The sequence below is a fragment of the Diadema antillarum genome, unplaced genomic scaffold, assembly GCF_040938485.1.
Source record: "Diadema antillarum isolate AM-2024a unplaced genomic scaffold, OU_Dant_1.0 seq00001584_RagTag, whole genome shotgun sequence".
Classification (NCBI taxonomy): domain Eukaryota; kingdom Metazoa; phylum Echinodermata; class Echinoidea; order Diadematoida; family Diadematidae; genus Diadema; species Diadema antillarum.
Genome location: NW_027272302.1, coordinates 983,806 through 1,006,132, shown reverse-complemented (window position 1 = coordinate 1,006,132; position 22,327 = coordinate 983,806). Strand labels below are relative to the sequence as shown.

Here is a 22,327-nt window from a genome sequence, read left to right as displayed (position 1 = left end):
CCGTGATGGAATTAAGCATGTGATGGTCCCACAGTGTAAACTACAATGAGAAACACATTGTAAAATCTCTTCACACTGTTATCTTCGAGTATTTTAACAGTGTGAACACATCGTTAATCATCAATTTACAATGTGCAACAAAACATTATTATGTGAACACTAAGTGAAAAACCATCCCTACTGGAAAGAACACATTGCCCCACAGTGTGTTTACAGTGTGTTCACATAGGCGACTATGTGAAAACGCTCGAATTTAACAGTGTGAAGTTGATCTTACACTGTGGTGTGTTCACATAGTAATGTTCTGTTTCACACTGTGTTCACAATGTGTTTCACATTGAGTTTCACACTGTGGGACACTGTATTCTCTCCAGCAGGGGTAACAGAGTGTGAAATCTTTTTTTTCACACTGTTGAGTTCGAGCGTTTTCACATAGCCGACTATGTGAACACATTGTGAACAACACTGTGGGACACTGTACTCTTTCAAGCAGGGGCAGTACATTGTTAAACGGGCAGTGTATAATACATGATTCTTAAAGTTGTTGTAGTACTTCTCTTATTAACAGGACGAACCTTTATAAAATCTATGTCAATGTGTAACGTCTAAGCAGCGAGTTTGAGTATACATTATATCAAACAACGGCCACTATTCTTTTTTTTTGATAGTAGATCGCTTGAGATTTAACAAGTATTGCTGAACTAAACTGAATTGTATCAAAGTTACCGGTTAGTACTAGTAGACATTTTGATACGATGTAGGATACAGAGAGAAGATATATCTTCTCTTTCTTTTTCTCTCTCCCGAAAAAAAAAAATGGATTTATTGAATTGTTGCCAAAAATGATATCAAGTTGATATTTTGGCCTTTCGTTTGAGCCAACCGTTGCTCCTGCTTATCTTGAAAAACAAATTATTCTCGTGACAATAGTGACCTTTGCCCCCCTAGTGCTCTAGATGCCACGGCACTTTACAGCAATGACAGTTTGCGCCACAATGACAAATCATCATCACTAATTCTTATCTTCGTTTGTGACAGATAAAGACATCGACAGATAAGGTATTTAACGACTTATAGGGAGAAAGACTGACAGGGAAGCAAAAGGTAATCATGGAAAAGACGTGAATCTGTCTTCTTATTGCCAACTATTGTATGAGTCAAATCAGTATGGTAATGCATGGGCACAAACTTGCTATCTGTGGTTGTCTTATAATTACAATCACTCGGCACGTATTATGATTAAGTAAAGATGTGTGAGCTAATGAGCTCAGTGTCAACTATATCTGAACAATTTACGAACACACCATTGTTATCTGTAGAACAGGTGTATACGTCTTAATCACGTTGATAATTCGATAATATATCACTCATGAGGTTATTGTGGAGCTTTTTTTTAGATCTTTTATTTTGTTACAATATAAATTGTGGCTGTGCATTTTGAACACATCATGTTGAGCTTAAGCTCAATATGGTAAAATATTCTAGCATTGTTATTGAACGATCGTCGATGAAAGGGTTGTTTTTTAGTTAGACAACTAATCAAACTGAAATATATAGGCCCTGATGACCCATAGATATTTGTTGGAAGCTCGGCCAAAATACATGTCTCTCATGACTTTCAGCCTGGTACAGTGTGAGAGAGAAAAGAAGAAGAAGAACAACAACAACAGCCAATAAACGAAATAAAAAAAAACAAAAGCAAAAAAAAAACAAACAACAAAAACCATTAACGAAAACACCACAAAAATAAATACTTCACCATATTCGGGCCTCGTCAACGGCTTGTCAACTTCACACCTGCGCAATAACACGCGAAGCATTAAGTAATTGGAGGGAACATATGATTTCGTGTGAATGAAAAATATGACCCATATTGATAACATCATTTTCTCGCTGATACAAGACTGTCGATCAAACAGGAGAGTGAATTCATCAATTAAGTCCAGATTTTTGAAGAAGAAGTGGAAAAAATAGAATCTTTGTAACCATTTATGTATATATAATGATGCATACACCTATATTGCATTGATAGGCAATCTTTGATCTGGCCTTGTAACCCTTATATACTTCTCTTTCTTCTAATGACGACTTGAACTGACGACTTCACTGTGCTCATCACTTGGTCAGTTTTCCGGACGGCTGTAAAGTGGTCATTTTAATTTATTTACTGCCAGACGTCAGATTAGACATTTGGGTTGCATTGTAATGCACATTTTACAAACGTATAACTGTATTATTGTGCATTGTATGATAAACAGACCGACGAACACAAATCTTGGTCAATAGATTTACGACGCCATGCCGTTCCACTTACGAAAGCGTGGCCAAAATGCCTCAAATGTATCGTGCATGGTGTGATAAACGGCAAAATCATGGCAAAAACGACATCACGCATGCCGACAACTTTCGACGGCCGTTCTCATCGAACCACATGTGTGTTTCCTAACATGCTTCCTCCCTGTACACCTGCAAGCTGCAGCTTATCAATTAGCCGGGCTAAAGGTGTCTTTGAGTTATTGGTGGACAGGCGTGGTTGAACAGCTGAAGGCACGAGCATCGCTGTGGGGATGAATGATAATAGCTGAAGCTTTCTGATCTTTCCCGTTCTTCTTCTCCCCAACCAGCAGGCCTCATCACGCCACATGCTATTTCGTCAGCCAACTGCTGATTGGATTTCGCCAACTTTCACTGTCCGCCCCTCCTCCTGAGCATCATCGAGGTTCATACAGTCAGTGGATGTACTTTCGTACAAACTTGTCATCCCCGGACTAGCTATATCTCATGAGCGATGCGCACGATGTTTTCACGCTTTACCCTTTTTCGACACGCGCTAAATGTCCGACCTCTCAAAGTCACCTTCTTTCATTCGCCACATTTCATAAATTTGCAGGATTTCTTATTTTCTTTTTGTTAGTAGTAGTTGGTCATAGAGTCACACATGGCATCATAGCATGCATGACATGCAACAGAGTGTGATGATGCAACAGCTGCATAACAGAATGAATGATATCTCGTAACTCGTTCGTGATTTTCTCTTATCCTATCATTGTGCATGGGACAATGCTGAAGGTGATGAGATCGTCTCTTAAGTTGATCACAAAATAAAATAAAGGAAGCAAGCAACACGAGGTGCAAATTTATAACGGCGTGTTTATCTCCTCATTTGGAGTGTAGACGCCGTTCGTATAGGCGTGTATAACGCCTTCGTCGTCGGTGATTTCGTACTTTTTGCCATTCATCGTCGGTACGCTGCCGTTCGAGTGCGGTTTTCCGTTCACCTCTTCTCGGTCCAGTTCATCTTGCTTCTCCAGGTCCTTCTTGGACAGCTTGGCCACGATACCCGCGCCGAAAGAGTCGCCCTCAACATTCACCATGGTTCGGAAACGGTCCCTATAGAATTTCAGATAGAAATACAGAAAAATCCAAATCAAACTCAACGTTTGATTTCAATTCACTCTGAGACATCAACTACTGCAAATGAGTGTCCCGTTTATCGATGAGAATACTACAAAAGTTCGTGTCGTCACTGCAGGACAACTATGTAAAAAAAAAAATCAAGAAAACAACTATTCATTTTTTAATGAAAAGTACACATTCCCTCCACTTTTTCCTGACATTGTGTTAAGCAGTTAAGGGTAACATCATTCTCATTTCTTTAAGAGGCAAGCCAAGTGCTCTTTTCTTATAGTAGAAAAATTGAATATCTCTTTATATTTCAGTCTGTCAGTTATATCGTTTTCCTGCATTGGAGTAGGTGGAGGTGCCAAAACATAAAAAAAAAACCTCATAACTTTTTAACGGATTATCCGATTTTCCTCAAACTTGTCTGATGACATTGAGTTCTCCTAATATTGCTGCATTCACTCAATTCACATAATCAGGTATATGTTCTTCTAAATAGAATAAAATTGATTTTAGAATATCAATGTCAGTTGAAGAGAATATTGCATAACAGTAAACTAAATGTTTGTTTGTTTGTTTGTTTGTTTGTTTGTTTGTTTGTTTCACTCAAGCTCACTTTCAAGTTGCGTTCTTCAGGTACATCAAAAGATTAAAACCAACGTTACTTAATTGGCAGATAACAATGTACAGAGAAATAAAAGAGGGAAAATAATTACAGAATGAAATCAACGGCGAGAATGAGTGCGACGTCGTCGGTTGGAAGGCCCACTGCGGTAAGGACTATGACGAGGGTGACGAGACCGGCCTGTGGAATGCCCGCAGCGCCAATACTAGCGAAAGTAGCCGTCAAGCTACATCAGAAAGAATAGGAAGACATCGACTCTTTGTAATTACGATAATTTCGGATAACAAGCCCTTATTTCCCATGTTCTTCAACTCCTTTTCACATAAAAAGCGACCACTCTACTTGTTTCTCAGTTATCTACTCGGCTGGGTGGTTTCAATGGATAAGAATCTAATTAAACATGGTGAAACTTTCGTTTCATTATTAGGCAACCTATACTTGGCAAAAGATCAACTATCATTTTTAATGAGGTGTGGCGAACTAGACACTAAATAAACTCACAAAACACACCCCACACACAAGACACACGCACAAGACCATTAGCTACACACAGGAGTGGCGGTAAACACCTTTACAAAAGATACGCCGGGAGAACCGGGGAATATATCAGCAGAGATCGACACAATCCAAATAGAAATTGATCAAGGACGCCAGCATAATCAGATAATGCATCTTAAAAGGGTGACCAATCATGATTATAACAGAACATCAATATGAGTTTGTATGGACATTTTAATGTGAGTATAGCATAATTATGATAAACGAAAAGCATCAATGATTACAAATGCCGTTCAAATGACAGATGGAAGGACAACATACACTGTAAAAACATCGGTGTTAGATTTAACACCACGGGTGTTAAATCTAACACCGATCAAACTTCAATAAAGGACCACACCCACAGGTGTTAAAAATGCACTGTGATGGTGTTGAAAAGTGTTCACCTGACACTTCGTGGTGTTAATTTGACACTGTACCTGGTGTTATTTTGACACTGTACTGGTGTTAATTCACAAATGACACCACATGGTGTTGATTTGATATTTGTTGGTGTTAATATCAATGGTTTAACACCCGTCCAGCTTCAATAAGAGACCACACCAGCTGGTGTTACTTTGGTGTAAATTTATTTTCACATTTTTTCAAAAATCTAGTATTTTAATGTAAAATTCTTGATCGTCTTGTTTAAATTAATAATCAATAAGAAGTGCAGTTACTAAGAAACTCTTCAAAAAACAGTTTAGAATTTGGAAATGACACCCGGAGGTGCTAATTTAACACCACAAATGAGCACCGAAAATTTAACACCAGCTCGGTGTTCACTATTTAACACCGGACTTTTTGCAGTGTAATTACGTTTGCTACATCCACATTTCAAATTCAAGTTTTAACGAAGAACATGATTGCGAGAATTCCGGGAATCCATTGCTTCCTACCTGATCGTTACGATGTCGGCGAAGCTGAGAGGAACGTCGTTGATTTGGGCGATGAAGATGGCCGCCACGGCTTCGTAGAGGGCGGTGCCGTCCATATTGATGGTGGCACCAACGGGTAGGACGAAGCGAACGACACGAGGGTCGACATCTAGTCCTTCCTCCAGACACCGGGTAGTCACGGGGAGAGTGGCGGAACTACGAATGGGAAGTGTTACAATCCGTCAGTATCCATTCTGATCCGATTCAATTGAATGATTCATTTATAGATTCAATCTAATGATTCAATCTAATGATTCAATCAGATTCAATTAGATGATTCAGTTAGATTCAAAGCAATGATTCAATTAGATTCAATCAAATGTTTCAATAAGATTCAAGTTGCTATTCATTTCACTTATATTCCATTTCGAACATTTGAATTCCATTCAGTAACGTAATTCATAGTGATTTGATAGTGATATAATTGATCCTTCATCCCACGCTGTTTGAACAAAGGATTTCGCAAGCAAATAATATCATCAGGACAACGTTCTACATCTTATGGTTGGTAGTAAAAGCTGTTTATGGAATTTGCATGAGTGGGTTCTGTTGATATCATCTTCGGGAACTAAACGAGTCGCATTTGGAGAAGGAACTTGACAGGAATAAGACAAACCACCTTTCTTAACGATGAGATTAACTCTGTTCTCAACGTTTCTCTTAGAAATATGCTGCGTAGTGTTTTTTGCAGCACACTCAGTAAAACTGGTAAAATGGTCAACACACATTTTGTTGCATAAAGCGTAAACTAAAAGCTTTTTGTTCTTTTGACATATAAACACGTTCTCTGATAAGTAAACGTTCAGTATAAATGCACTGATATTGATCGGAACGAAATTGCAAAATACGTATCTTCCCAATTATTTCATGACAAAGACAATTCTGTAATGCTCCTTCCAAGAAGGATACGAATATACGAAATAAGAAAGCGCGCTACAACTAGATACAAATTAACTTAAAAGTAATTAACAATAATTTCGCCTCAAACAAACAGCATCACCATCGAGTGCACAGAGTTTATTGTCCTGGTTACAAACACACAAACTCACAAACAAACACACAAACATGATCGCAGTCAATGTTATCACTACCATTACATGATAAGCCTTTTGCAAAGGCAGCTCGCAATGGGCTCGCTAGCGAGCAGTGAACTAGCACGCACACAGCGATCGGATCGGAGCGAGCTCTCGCAGCTCGCCGGTCGCGCGCTGAGTGTGCTAGTCCATTGATCTCTGCGCGTGTGCTGAAAGTTTAGCGAGGTGCCTTTGCAAAAGGCTACTACATGATCATCTTCACCAGTACCATTAACATCACTGTCACCCCTGCCATCATCAACATTGGAGGCATCATCTTTATCATCGACCTCGTCATCATTGTCATCTTCATATCATCAAAGTCGTCATCATCACCGCTTACCTCGACGAGGTACCCAGAGCAGTGAACAGGGCCTGTGTCACTCCGGCAAGGTACTTGTACGGGTTTCTCCTGACGAACAGCAAATAGAGGAGGGGGAGGATGATGATTCCGTGAATTGCCAGGCCCGAGAGCACGGTGGCCATGTAGAGACCGAGCTGGGCGAAGATCTCCTCCCAGTTCTCAACGCCAACCATACTTCCGGTAATTAGAAAGAGGATACCAATCGGAGCGTACCTGCACAAGCGGGGGAGTAAGAATAATTGGATGGGTAAAACAGACGTCGAACCACGGAACAATCATTTGATATCGATATGCGATTTCGACGAAATGATTTGCTTCACACTAACGATGATTTTCCATATATTAAACATGCGAATTATTATTAGAATACAGACAGATTAACAAACAAAAAAATCAAAAAAAAAACCTGCGCGACAGGAACTAAATAAATAGTGTGAATCCAGTTTCCTACATTTGACTGACTGGAACGTTTTCTATGTTGTCCTGTTGCGAGTTTTAGTATTGGGTAACAGTGAAACGTAGCATTGAGCAAAGATGATTAATCAAGATGATTAAATGTGACATTAAGACAATAGCGGAATAAGATATGCTGGGAATTGATACTAAGCCTATGAGTTCATAGATCAATCAATGACTGTATGGAAAAAGGCAGAATGTTATACTTTACTTTAGTAACTACAATTCAGAGACACATTTCTTAGTGAAAGAGAAAAGATGGAAAACAATAATATGTCAATCTTGACACGAAAATAAGAAAGAGCACTCACCACATGATGATCATGACTAGCTTCATGACAGCCTCGTTGGTCGCAGAGAAGAACTTCAACACAACCTCGCCGTCTTCGCCCATGCGACCGATGACGATGCCGAAAGCAATGGAGAAGACCACCAGTCCAAGGATGTTCATGCTGTAGTCGTAGGTGCCCTCCCACGTGGTCACGACGACGTCCGAAGTGTTTCCACGGTAGAAAACGGCATAGTCGGTGGTCTCCACGATGATCTCGGTCATGGAAGCCGTGACGGCGTTCATCTCAGCAACTATCTCATTCAACTGCAAGAGTGCATCGAACTTGAGCGTGCGAGGCGTGTACAGGAGGGCGGAGAGATCTTGAAGCGCGCTCGTCATACGGTGCAGGAGGGCGATGAGTTGGTTGAGTACATCCAGGGTGTAGACGTCTTCGGAGGTGTCCATCAAGTAGACGAGGTTGGTTGACAGCTGCTGCATGGAGGCAGAGAGGTGGCTGAGCTCAAGACGATCACTGCCTTGCATGTCCTGCATGGTCGCCAGCAGGAGATTGATCAAGTTCACATTCATGACGTGGACGCTTCGCGTCAGCTCGACGTCTTCCGGTTCAAAGCGTGCGATGAGGTCAACCATGGTCACGACCTGTCCGTTGGTTGTATGAAGAAGCCCACTGAACTGCAGAGGATCCACCATGTACACGACGTCATTCATGGACGATATAATCAAGCTCAAGGCTAGAGAAGTTGCGTTCAGGGTGTCCGTGCCGACATTTTGCTGAGATGATATCTCCCGCAAAAGCACACCTTGTGCTTCGCTCGCCGCGCCGAGAACCATACCAGTCATATTACCAAGTTGTTCCATGTTCATCTTGCTGAGTTGTCCAGTCTGCGGTAGTGTGTCCACGAAGTCCGAGAGAGACAGGAGGGCATCGTTGAACCCACTAAGGTCCAGGCTCGGGGAAGCTGCCGACATGTAATCAGAGCTCATCTGCACGTCGCCTATGAAGAAATCCATGTCTTGGACCACCGTATCCGCTGCCAGCGACATCGTCCTGAACTCGCTCGTCTTCTGTCCGATCGCGAGCAAGCTGGTGTTGACGAAGCCGAGGGACTGGCCGACGGTCAGACCGGTCATCATGGTCAGGTTCAGATAGTCCTCCGAGGTCAAAGATGGAGGGGTGACCACCGTCTTGACAGCTGCTGTTTTGTACTGTCGAGTCATAAAACGGGAATGAGGAAAGAGACTGAACAACTTCTACACAGAACACTGCATGGCATGCCTCCACATCACGTCAAAACATCATTTTGAATTCTGTAAAATGAATATTGTAGTAAACAAGGATACTAAAAAATTGAGAACGAGATTGATATGCTCGGAGTTTACAGCGATAATCTTAAATCATCGCTGCGTCTTTGTCTCTTTCCCCCAATGATAATGATTTGAATATCAAAAAAAAAAAAGATATGAAAACTTACAATAATTAGGCTTACTGAAAAAAGAAATGAAGATTTCGAAAAAAAGTATATTTTGCTGAAAGACTGACAATACGAACTAAGACCTCACGTTATCACACAGACACAGACACATGTAACACACACACAAACACACACACACACACTCATTCGCATGTATTATCCAGACGCAATCAAATGTTTCGACTTGCTGTTAGCACCTGATCACATGGGCACAAATTTACACAAGCATAAGTTCACACAATCACCTAACAATAAACAAAGAGAATGGTCAAAGAAAAAAGAACATAATGTCTACAAACTATAGACAAGAAATTGTTCCTTCAAATAGCCTTCAGATGTTGGATAACTTCTTCGACGACCATTTTAGAAAAAAAAGAGTGACAAAATATCCTAGATTTGAGGTATGGTTTCTGCACAGTCATGTAGACACATTTCATCACATATCGGCTGTTTGGTAATCTCACTCTCAAATGGAAAACGCGTTTCAGTGTTCTATTGATAACTTTGAAGAGAAGCAGTGTAAGAAAAACCAGATAAAAAATGAAGAGTTTGTTTGCAAAAACCGATAAGTCCATATTTGCCAAATGAAGATATTTGCGATTAAAGGTCAGGAAAAATAAAGAGAAAAATAAGAAAATATTTGCTTCTTTTGACCATAACTTCAAAAATGTACCTTTATATGTGGGGACCAATATGTCATTCAAAAGGTATTATTTTGTACTTTATGACCGAGACCGTACTTCAAAATCTTTAAAAATGGACTTATCGGTTTTTGCGAACAAACTCTTCAGATATACTTGTGATTGAAATCTACGTAAATAGACGATGCGACCAAATCTTCCAGATTCTAAGCGAAACCTTGAGACCCTTTCTTGAAAATTAGTCATATTACGAACTTTAAATAGTGCACATGTTCACTGACAATAGTAAGTGCCACAACTTAGTGCCGCAAATTGGCAAAATTCATGGCAATCTGAATTATGTCGTTTTGGTTGTAAAGGTAACTCTATTTTTTTTAAAGTAGGGCCTATCTGTTACAGCGTGTCCTATGCGCAAGAGACCAATGTCATATGTGCTTATAACTGTGCAGAGACCACCCCACTCCAGGGATGATTTTCTCTGTGAATAAGTGAGTTTTAGGAAAATAGGCCAATATCTGCAATCGAAGACAGTGTAACATCCTGCTAAGACGTCAGTCTCCAGTATTACACCGTCCCGGTATCCGCAGCCAGTATTGGTCAATCTCCTTGCGTTTGAAGACACGGGTTGAATAATTACCGTTCTAAAGCACGCCTCCACGATATTTGCTGGGAACATATTCCTGTGAACGAAATTTTGTCGAACGAAAGTCACATTAGTACAGCTCTATAGAGAATCAGTCATAAAAGAAGAAAACCCACAATAGACCGGTTTACTAACATTATCAATATTGTATACATGACCTCATGTCAAAGGTTGTATGCCTATCAATCAGGGCAAAAAAGAAAAGAAAAAAAAAGCTAGGTATGAAACACATCCAAAATGGACTCCAGGTGCAAACGATCTAGTTTCCAGTTCCTAAGGGGAAAAGAAAAGGAAATCCAACGAGCTGTTGACATCAGTAAACCGGTCTACTACGACTTTTCGGTAACGTTTTGAGGTACTATAAGTTACTAGCATCAGGCAATACCTCTACTTATCATCATCACTTCATAAGAAAAAAATAACAAATAGGAATAAATGCACAATGCATAAATCGAATAAACGAATGAATTAAGGCATGCCGAAAACTACTAATACTTCTACTACTACTACTACTACTACTACTGCTACTACTACTAGTAATACAACAGAAACAGTTGATATTTGTGATGATAATGTAAGAGATAGATAAGTGATTAGTGGAAAAGTGAGCAAAGAAAATGGGATTCCATCGGGATTCGAACCCGAGACCTCCGGATTGCTAGACCGGTGCTCTACCGACTGAGCTATAGAAAGCCCTAGTGCAGTGTTCGTCCCAGAAACCCTTAATTCTCAATGCTCGGGTGGTCAGAAGCTATAGCAGTGTGTTTGTGTGTGACACACACACACACACACTTGAACCTGGCATAAACCCGAAGGATAATTCAACTTGGGGATAAATGCGAGGGATCACCGAAGTGATGCAGCTTTTTGAGTTTATAACAAATAAAGACAGAATAAACTGACCAGAAAGAATATAAATTATTAGTGGAAAAGTGAGCAAAGAAAATGGGATTCGTGATAGATAAGTGATAAGATAGATAAGATAGATAAGTGATAAGATAATGAAAGCAAGGGACTGGTAAGCAGGGGGTGAAGATATGATGTATGAGTTTTCCTCAGTTTGTTTGCCCTCTGTACAAATGAAATGTGTGCAGAGGTCAGACAAACTGAAGAAAATTCATACCTCAACAAAATAGTTTTACGAAAGAAACTAAAGATTGCCATAAAAATCGATATTCGTAATCATACGGCAACAATAAAATCAATTTCATGCATCTGTCAAGGATCAGACTTCACCCACATTGCTTAAGCACACACATATTCACACATTTACACACACACACAGGCACACACACACACACACACACACACACACCAAGAAACGCACATGTGTGTAGATGTTCAAGAAGCACACTTACATAGCAAGACAAATAAGTCTTTTAACAGAACAACAAAGAAATGAGTCATTAAAGAAATTGTTTAAAATTTGTTAAATTGCGCATTCGAATGTGTAGATTATTTTTGTTAGCCATAAAACTCCCAGTCAAGGGACCTGTTGACGTTCAAATAAAATGTTCACACAATTTAAATTCCCTTTGTTTACTTTCGATCACTGAGTAAAAGTTTTGTTTTTATGTTATCGGGAAGTTTAGGTTATCACTTTCCTTTAACAGTGCACATTTTACTGAATAAATCACCTTTACTTAACGCAGCAAATTTTATCACAAAGTAAAATGAAAAATTAAACCCTATTTCTTTATTCATCAGAAATTACAGATATTGACTAACATTCTAGTCTTAAATATTTGATACAGAGTTTTTACAACCGACATAAGCGCATAAGGAAGAAATGACAAAAATCGATTCAGCGTAAACAGTCTGATCAACTTAAACCTGTCATCTATAGTTTTGAAATTGTAACATGCGTGTAGCTTCTTGCTTTATCATCAAACGTGTTAAATGTTTTCAGGCCCCTAATTGGAACCGCTAGGTCCGTGACGTTTGCCTTTTAAAATCTGCGAGGGAAAATATCGGTGGATGTCAGCTGTGTTTACATACAACTTAGATATCATGGCGATTGACGTAAATTGAGGAAACGACTCAAATATGGGCTGATAGCTAAGTGGATTGCAAAGATAACGACACCTCTCTTTCATCAATTTATGGCAGCGTTTGACCCGGTTTTCTTTCTTTTTTTCCCTCTCAGTCATCACCAGCGCACTCATAAATATTTACCGATAATATTCGATCATTTGCATAAACGTCGCATATTAGGGTTCGCTCAGGTTTTAGCATTGAACAGAACACAAGTTTCGATGTCGAATGAAAACAATTCGGTCGCGCTAAATATGTCATCGTCCTATCTTGTTTCGTATCTTTTATCATTAATTTCTTAGTCCAAAAATGTGTCCGGGATACTGCAAAGTGTTCTGCCAATATTTTGCCCGAGGTAGATCACAATATGCAGTATCCAAACACCCAGTGTTACGTCAAAACGTTTATCCAATTTCTTTGTGGTATTTGACTAACCCACATGATAGTATTGAATGGCTGATATAGTCCAGACCCGTGAATTCGTCCCTGGTAAATATCGATTCTAAGTTTATTTGAACATATTGAAAGAAGAGAGAGAGAGAGAGAGGGGGGGGGGGGAGCACAAGATCTTGATACTAAACCATTTGGAAGTCGAAAAATGTTTTAGTTCAGATCTAGTTGTTTGTGTGTATTTTTCATCATCAAAATGTGGATCTTTTCATTTGACAGGAAGAAGATAGACTTGTTACATATACAGGGGCTCAGTCTAATGGCATCAAATTCGATTCAATACATCCGTGGACAAACGAGACTCAAATGTTTCCAAGCTTTTCACTTGTTTAGCCTTGGCAATTAATAAAAGTTTTTTTGTTGACTTTTACGTCTCACAGTGACGCTCTCAAGCACGATTGAACGTGTTCAATTTCCATTTCAGAGCTGCTGTGTAGTGCGTGTTTGAGGAAAACTTACAAAAAACCACTTGTAAGAACATAATGTCATAATATCTCTGTATATTTGTCTCTATGTATGCCAGCGAGTATCATACAGTTCTTCATGCCGTTGATTGAGCGCGACTACACAAGGATCACTATATATAGGGTTCTAGATGATTATATTTCTGGAGAGGTTTGTTCAGACGTGACTACGAATGTAACTTGACATAATTTTTTCTAGACGGAGGGAAGAGAAGAATCAAAGAAAAAAAACCCCACCTATTAATGTTTTCTCAGGTAGTGGATACTGAACATCTTCATTATGCCGCCCTTCCTCTAACGAGAGTAACTATACACAAAGAGAAACTTTGTTGCAACGATAAGTGGTACGAGAAAGATAGATAGATAGAAAGAAAGAAGGAAGGAAAGAAATAAGGAAAGAAAGAAAATGAGAAACAGACAGGGAGATTCAGAGACATAAAGAGAAGGGATGGAGGGAGATAGGAAGGGGAATAGAGAAATATATTTTAAAAAATATATCAGCGACAGAAAAAATATCAGCAAACACGGCAGTGGAATAAAGAGGAAGTTACGAACGCAGAATGCAACATCGCAGCGACTGGAAGATTTAAGCGTTACAGCTATAAAAGATGCTTTGAATTCAAAACTTGTCACTTCTAACGATAAATCCGGATCTTGCTCTGCATGGACAACAAATTTCGGGATTCTCCGTAATCTAACTATACGAGCCCCTTTTTTTATATTGTCTCTATCTCCCTCTCTCCCCCTAAGTGTCCCGTCCATGCAAGACACTCCTGAGCCAAGGATGTGTGTCAACATAAATATCCTCCCTCCCTTAGATGGAGGAATGCGTAGTCTGCGCTCTTCTACTCATTTTATATTACAAGAGTTGATTCCGACAAAGATTGCACACAACAAAGATGTATGTGCCCTATCTATCTTTCTCCCTCATATATTTATTACGTCTATCATACATAATATATGATTACATAAGACAACAATAACGAGCTCCCACTTTGTTTTTCTTATTCAACCTGAAATGACTATAGAACTATAATAAAGGTCTACCTGAGGATGAATCTGCGGAATACTGAGGGATATCATGAAAAACCAGGAGTGCCATACTCCCCACAAGCACACACACGCACACCCTTACACACATGCGCATCCTCACAACACATACACACACACATACACGCACACACGCGCACACACACACGCACACACACACAATACACACAATCCCAAGTCAATTCATAAGTAAAAACGTAAATCAGTCTTTGGCGGTAGTCTTTGACCCACGTGACGCTCATCTAGCGCGCGTCAGCAAACAATCCAGAAGGGGCGCCACGTATTCCGCAAAGAGCCTTATCTTATGAAGATCTTACACCCATGATTAGTGGTAAGGCGTTGATGGCGCATATACCGCGTTACATAAGACGAGTAGAGCTTACTCATTGTTTTTGTTTGGGTGTGTCGTCTCGAAATGGCGTAATAGCTAACTACGTAGGAATTTTCCATTCATTTGTTACGACTGAAATAATTTGACCTAATATGAGTCTGAAATATCTGAATGAAGCAAAAGTGAAGGGCATAGAGAAGCAACGACTGATAATCGGTCCGTATATGGAATATGGACCATATTTGTAACAGCGTAGGCAAATTCTTCTTGTTTTCAAAACAAAGATTTTGCGCTCGCAAGCAAACACATTCTCCTATCCATATGTGACGCTGTTAAGCGTGCCATCTTCAAAACAATCACTGACGCATAAATTATACTATCATATAAACAAACACATGCACAAACGCAAGCAGGTGTATATGCGTATGTAGATATCCAACCTTCACAAATGTTCAGGCTAAATGTAATTGAATATAAACGTAACATATGATTATGTCTTCAAGAAGATTTACCTCTAACTTTTTTTTTACGAAGAATTTTCATTAACATCTGCTCATATTGTTTATTTCTTAGTTATATATATAAATATATATTTTTTAATTGTTCAAACGCTGATCTGCACATGAGGTTATATTGTAAGTGCATATGAAAAAGAGTTTTTATAAGATTTCTGTGCAAAGATTTCTCTGAGTTATTTATTGTAACGTGCATACATGCACTTTGTTATACAACATTGTAAACAACGTATGCATGCTCATGCTCCTATATGTGTACTATCAACAATGTGAACGTGCACAACAATAATTCAGAAACCAACCAATCAAATCAAATCAAATGATACTTCTTGCGCTGAGTTACGGATAGGAATTTCAGTGAACTCTGATACTACTGCCAGCTGACTGCGCTCGTAATGGTCTCTTTATGTTCTTAGGGATAAATGTCATTTGAGTTATGGATTAATTTTTACAGATCACCCAGTAGTTGGCAAAGAATTATTGGGTCCAATAAACACTATAGTTAAGAATGAAAATGCAGCAGAACCTCGCAGTCATCATGGTCATACCGAATTTAGAAATTGTACTATATACTTGTAGTGATGTTTGTGTGTATGTTTGTTTCCCCTTTGTTTCGATCAAACTACGACCAATAACTATCGTAACAGAGAAGAGGAATTGGGAAGGTTAACTACGAAAGTAAAACTGAGCAATATTTTTATATTCGCACGCATTTATTGTATTCCCAACAAACACAAAACGGAATTGTAACAAGTGCTCTAAGCTTTGCCCATGTATGATCTAGGCACCCCATAACACTGGTCAAAGGAAAACGCGATTAAGCCGTAGTTGAGGTTCTTTGATTCGACATTTGCATTCAAAATGAGAAAAGTAAAGGGCATGTATGGTGTGGCATATACACTCGTTCATTTGGAAAAAGTAACAAAACATTTATACTCACAGAATGAGGTCCATGAAGGCATACGCGGTGTTCACTTCCTCCTCCGTACCGTCTTCATCGTCGGCAGCACTGCCTCGGTTGCCCGGCTGGATGGTGGTTACCAGCACGATGCCGAGAATGACGGCGATCAGCGTGGTGGCGAGATAGTAGCACACTGCGCGGAGCCCCAGCTTGCCGGACATCGCGGAGTCGAGCGAGGCCAGGCTGTTGATGAGACTCGACACGATCAGGGGCACGATCATCATCTTCAGCATGTTCATGAAGAGAGTGCCGGGGAAGGTCAGGTAGTTGATTTCGTCTTGCGTGAACTCGAAGTTGGCACCGAGCAGGTAGCCGAGGACAAAGCCCATGATGACGGAAAAGATGAGGAGGAAGAGGAGGACGTTCTCCGGGTTGACCCATGACGGGCAACGCCCTTTCGACTTCCCGTCATCGCTTCGATCGTCTATCTCCAAAGTGCCGTTCTCCAAGGCTGCGTTGTCGGCATCGTGTACGACGTCTCCGTTCATTGTCTGCTGGAAAATATCCCCAATCTCTTTAGCGACTTGTTTCAGAGTGGTAGTTGTTGACTCGATGGCGTTCTTGTCCAATCTGTCCCACTGGTCCATGCCCGGGGGATATGATAAAGCTGGCGGCAAGGGATGATGGCGCGGGGGTCGTAGAAACTAAATCCAAACAAACCAGCTAGGCAATCTGCTAGCCTCTCACGAGTTTCGTTTGTTTGGTCGACACGGTACAAAGTTCCTTCCCCCTGAGCAAACCTTACAAAGCTGTACAGTCGTGCAGGTATAAACCAACACTTGAGCGATTTTTTTATCGCAAAATTTTCCATTGCAGTGATATCAGAAAGAGCAAATGTAGGTTAGGTTTTGCAGCCAGCAACTATCGAAGGCACACATTTTTTTTCCCCGTAAGACCTCAAACCCATCAGCTACAAAGAGGAAGCCATTTTAATTTCTGACAGTTGCAACAGTTCGCAAATGGTGCACCTTTAAAATTTCAATCTTTGTTTCTCCTTTGACAGTTTTCATGTCTATAGTCGATAGTAAAATGCTTTTAGGTTCACAATAATTAACTTAAATCCCAGGGAAAAGCAGAACGTATATTTCTCATTCCACACTTCCTTTAAAACACAGGAGAAAAACTGTATTCATAATTTGGACATAACTAAAACAATTAAATTACTCAGTTTTTACTTTTAAATGAACTGAAATTTCCTCAGCAACTGCACGATATTGTTCCGGACGGGATATTTAGAAACCATTCCTGTGCTAAATGCTTCGTTTATCATAGGCAAAATTTGTTCAATCCAAATGACACCTCTTGGAGAATCCTTCAGAGAGAGGATATCATTAACATCTATGCCTTGAAAATTATCTGTTAAATCGTTCTTTGCAGAAAGTGCCATCTTGTTCAAGGTCAAGAGGATAATTGTTTGAGTGTCACCATGATTGTATTCACATTTCTTCACGTTCTATTCATCAGGTATGGAGTCAAAAGGGGCCTGAGCTCTGAGATCCTAAGGAGAATCTTCATCAGATTTTTTTTTTTTTCGGGGAAACAGTTCTTGAACGGTCAATATGAATATGCAAATGGCAAAGTGAGCATGTCATACCCTCTCAACTTACCATAAAATAGTCTGTATATAAATTTTTGACATTTCCAGTTTTCCATTCAAATGCAATTATGCCCGAGGCTCAAATCCTCGTATATCTAACTGATCACTATTCTGAAGTTATTCAACCAGGAATAACATCGTAATTTAGACTTCAATGACAGAAATATAGGATTTTCGTCATTTTTTTTTTACACAATCAATGGAAAATTGTGAGGTTATGACATGGTTAGCTCATCCATTTGCATATTCATATCCACTGTACAAGAACTGTTTTGCAGAAATTAGCAAAACTTCAAAATGTCATAACTTCCTTATTTTTCATCTGATTTCAATCGAATTTTTACCGTTGAACTCGTAAGATTTTACTCTTTTTTATCAGACTAACTTATATCTGGACTTAATTTCCCATTTAAAGTGCCGGGCAACTTATGCATGCGCTCCATGCGTTATGCACCACCACCCTGTAAAATTTAGCTTCAATGAAATTTAATCGATTGTGCAAACAAAATCAATGATTCAGAAAGAATGTTAAACAAGCTGTTTGACGAGGTATGAAAATTTCATCAGGGGACTGCCAAATATTTGTATTACTTGTCACTCTTTTGACATCTGAAATTCATGACTTCAACACTATTTTGCATGTCGTGTATGTTTTTATCACCGACCTTTACCACTCGCACAGGGTAGGTTATCGGCGCAATAGGCACACCCATTGTTCTGCGTCAGCTCGTGTCGCTGAGTACCAATCTCATCAACTGATCTTTGATAATTGCGAAGCAACGTCTGGTTTCTGTTCAGCATTGAGTCTTTGCTTCTTATATGGTGTGTCCTTGATCACATACACCACATAAGAAGCAAACACACACGCACACACACACACATAATTAAATATATGTATATATAGCTATGTATATAATAATATTATGAATATAATCATATGTAATTATAAACATATTATTATGTATATATATATATATATGCACATTATTATTATTACGTAATGTATGCAAACATAGACAAACAGTAACACATGCATACATTATGCATAAAATCCAGTTAAAGAGTGGGCCCAAATACTGCTCGCAACATACGTCTATAAAACGACAACTGCATGACGCAAAGTGATAAATGAAACAACTGCCAACTATTGATAATGCCTGCTGACTATCAAAGCCTGCTGTGTATCAAATATGTGTATGTGTGAGGAACGCAATGATTTGGTCTGTAGTTATTGCGCAAGGATATTATTTTACAGCGTGACCGACACTTTTAAGAGGAATTTCCCCCCATGTTGACTCAGCTAATGCAAAATGTATCATATGAGAAAAGTTTGAGCAAAATCGGACAATTAGTATAAAAGTTTTGAATTTTAAAGCTTTGCTTATTTCCATGTCCCGTCATCTTTGAATGAAAAGTTACAATGGTCCGTAATATCACATTCATGACAGTGGGATAAAATACATACAAGATTTGAAGGAAATTGGTCAAAATTGCATTCTTTCCTTTCGTGAAAGTTTCCTCGACTTACTGACGTTCCTTACGACTTAATGAATTTATGTCTATGTTTATGTTCCCCGCCTTCTGAAAGAGGCAAGTCATGAGGTCTTTCATTTTGATAATAAAATGAAATATGTCGTGTTATTTCTATATTTTTGTTATATCTCCCCTATACTTATAAAAACCCATATTTTTTGAAGACTTCTGTAGCCCTCTTATCAAGCGATGGCGGCTCGTGGTTTTAACCAAAACTAAAAATACATAAATGCTTGATTTAACCATGTCATATTTATCTATTAGACAATATTCTATCGTATTCTACAATAGAAATTATGTTTGTATTTATTGAATCCACATACAGACATAGTACAGGCCCTACTTGGCGTATATTTTCTTTTAACACAACACAACTTTTAACGACAAGAATGCACCCCACGAATGACCTCAATCAAGAGTTGAGACACGTGAAATTGTGACACGTGAGGCAGATGTCCTGCGGACGTCAACCAATTTTTATATTGACTCTTTGTGTATGCGTTATCTTCAGAATGACCATGTGATATTCACTGATATTACACAAATATTGCACAGGTGAGAGCGCGTTGGTACTTTTTACCGCTTAGGTCATCATATTCGTCAGTTGCCTTAAAAAACTACTTTGATAGTGAATGCATGCAACAACGATGTCATGAAAGTTGTGGAAAAACTAGTGACCACTGAACAGTTAACGAGGAATTCTTCGTTTGATAAGACAATCACTGGAATTCTGAGTAATTTGACATATTTGTTAGTGTTATTGTCCTGCATTATTTCATAATGTCAAATCAATATTAGGAAGAGGAAGAGAGAGGGGGAAGTGTGTGTGTGTGTGTGTGTGTGTGTGTGTGTGGTGTATATTTGAGAGAGAGAAAAAGAGATGGAAAGGAAAAAAGAAGCAGAGAAAAGCATGGGATTGAGAACATTAGCACACAATCATATAAATGCAATCAATGATTGGCCCTGCAGAAGCACACAAACCTTCATGTATCGAAGGAGATCAAATGGCCAATTTCATAGACTCTTGTACGTATGGAAACGACAAGTTTCAATTATGATTTCACACACACATTCACTAATCTACTTATTCAGCAGGTATCGTGATATCATATTTGCTGTCGCTGACACTTCTTTATATGATAAGGAGGTGTTTCTGCAGCTTTTCTTTTTTTTTTGACAGAGATAAATACCTTTGCTTCCCAAACAAACGTGTTGGAGTTCACCACTAATTACAGGAAAGCTATCGCACAATCATCCCACACAAGATAACATACAGATCACAGCAACCCCGGAGTCCTATGGGGGTCATAAATGTACACAGGTTACTGTGCTCCGCGAGGCCAAAATTATCGTCTACAACCTGTTTTCCAGCTTAAGTAGACTAGATAGACGCGGAACTGCGGAGAAAAATACAAACACGATCACATTCCTAGGTGAATACAGTCCCACAACATTACACTCATTTGTACACAGAACAAACGAACCGATGTTACTGATAATGATAAAAACAGATCCACGGTATTACCGATATTGCAGGTGTATAGCATACAATATGCAAAACGGTCTGCATTTTGTGCTGGCAATCCCATGTATTATTTTTCTCCCATTCATTTCACACACAGTACCATAGTGCACAATGTTACCTTGTACTATCTTACTTCTTATTCAGAAATTAGAGTGCAACTTTAGGGAATTCCTTTTCAATTCTTACTGATATTTGTATCAAACATTATGTTATATATCATAATTTGTCATTGTAAATGCATTATTGGAGAGAAATGCAGAGAGAACATAACATTTCAATCTACTTAAATCAAGTACAATTGTATGTTCAATTGTTCTCCTTGCCATCTGCACATCCTGTCAGATTTTGAGTGTGACAGCGAATTGTTAAATCCATAAACTATTCAGCAAGTCGCACCCACCAGAACAACAACAGCAACAACAACAACAACAGCGACAACAACAACAGCAACAACAACAGCAACAACAGCAGCAGCAGCAGCAGCAGCAGCAGCAACAACAACAACAAAAGAAGTACAAAACATTGTAGACGGCAGAAAGATAGGTCAACATAAACTGTTAAATATAAACACCACGGTAACTAGTTGTTATGCTTTCATTTATAATTCAGGTTCTGAATTGAGAAGAATAGTTATTTTAGAAAATAGGAAGAAAAGAAATGAACATTCTATATATGACATAGGTGACCATAAATGCCCCTATTTTTTATTTCTTCAGGTTTTCCCGGAAATTAACTATTTCGATATTTTAGCAGTTTGTAAGAGATTTGAACCCCCCCCCCCCCCCGGCACAGAAACCATGGACTTAATCACGGTCAAACGGCGTGGTCTTATTAGCATGATAAGATCGTTATCATTGTATTTACATTTTCATGCATCGTCGTATATTTCACACCACTTTTGTTGGGCATTTGTGATTCCCTCTGATAATCAATGTCATCATTATTTCTTCTTTTTCAAATTATGTTTGTTTCTCTAGTATTATTGCCGTTAGTAAATTGGACAATTCCGTACAGCTGTAATAGAGAACACAAAGAAACAACAACAGCACCACCACCATCAACAACTATATAGTCCATGGGCCAGGCCAGATATTGGTACCATCTGAGGTGGCAATACCTTTTTGGTGTCATTTTGTTTGTCGGGCATAGATATGCTTATCAAGCTATGATAGCATTTCCAAATGAGTAGCTTAGTCATAGTAAATGAATTTTAAACCAATTTGGTCTCGTTGTTATATCCCTGTACTTCTGAATCGAGACCAAGCGCTATACAAAGAAGAGCACTGTCTTCTGTATGTTCACAGGTATTCTGTTGTAAACGCGGTGCACTTAGTCTTTATTGAAGGCAGCAAAGGGAATATCCAAGGGTTATGATGTCCACAGCGCTTAGTCTAATATTTAAGACTGCGAAGGGAATATCCAAA

General features: G+C 39.1%; 1 protein-coding gene across 1 annotated transcript; it reads right to left on the bottom strand.

Moving 5' to 3' along the window:
• Positions 1–715: 715 nt before the first annotated feature.
• Positions 716–16,868, bottom strand: LOC139710901 (excitatory amino acid transporter 4-like). Its single transcript, XM_071622824.1, has 7 exons — positions 16,228–16,868; positions 10,438–10,480; positions 7,707–8,893; positions 6,919–7,152; positions 5,464–5,658; positions 4,119–4,253; positions 716–3,390 (listed from the first exon to the last, which is right to left on the bottom strand). Exons 1-7 carry the CDS (start codon positions 16,833–16,835, stop codon positions 3,138–3,140), a joined length of 2,655 nt encoding a protein of 884 aa, XP_071478925.1. The 5' UTR covers positions 16,836–16,868; the 3' UTR covers positions 716–3,137.
• Positions 16,869–22,327: the final 5,459 nt, after the last annotated feature.

What these genes read in the sequence shown, in the direction of transcription:
- LOC139710901 (XM_071622824.1), bottom strand. Translation starts at nt 16,835, where the DNA reads ATGGACCAGTGGGACAGATTGGACAAGAACGCCATCGAGTCAACAACT. An exon ending in GCCTTCATGGACCTCATTCT is followed by an intron (nt 10,481 to 16,227) that starts GTGAGTATAAAT and finishes TTTCGTTCACAG; the next exon opens with GAATATGTTCCCAGCAAATA. An exon ending in GCCGACATCGTAACGATCAG is followed by an intron (nt 4,254 to 5,463) that starts GTAGGAAGCAAT and finishes TTTCTGATGTAG; the next exon opens with CTTGACGGCTACTTTCGCTA.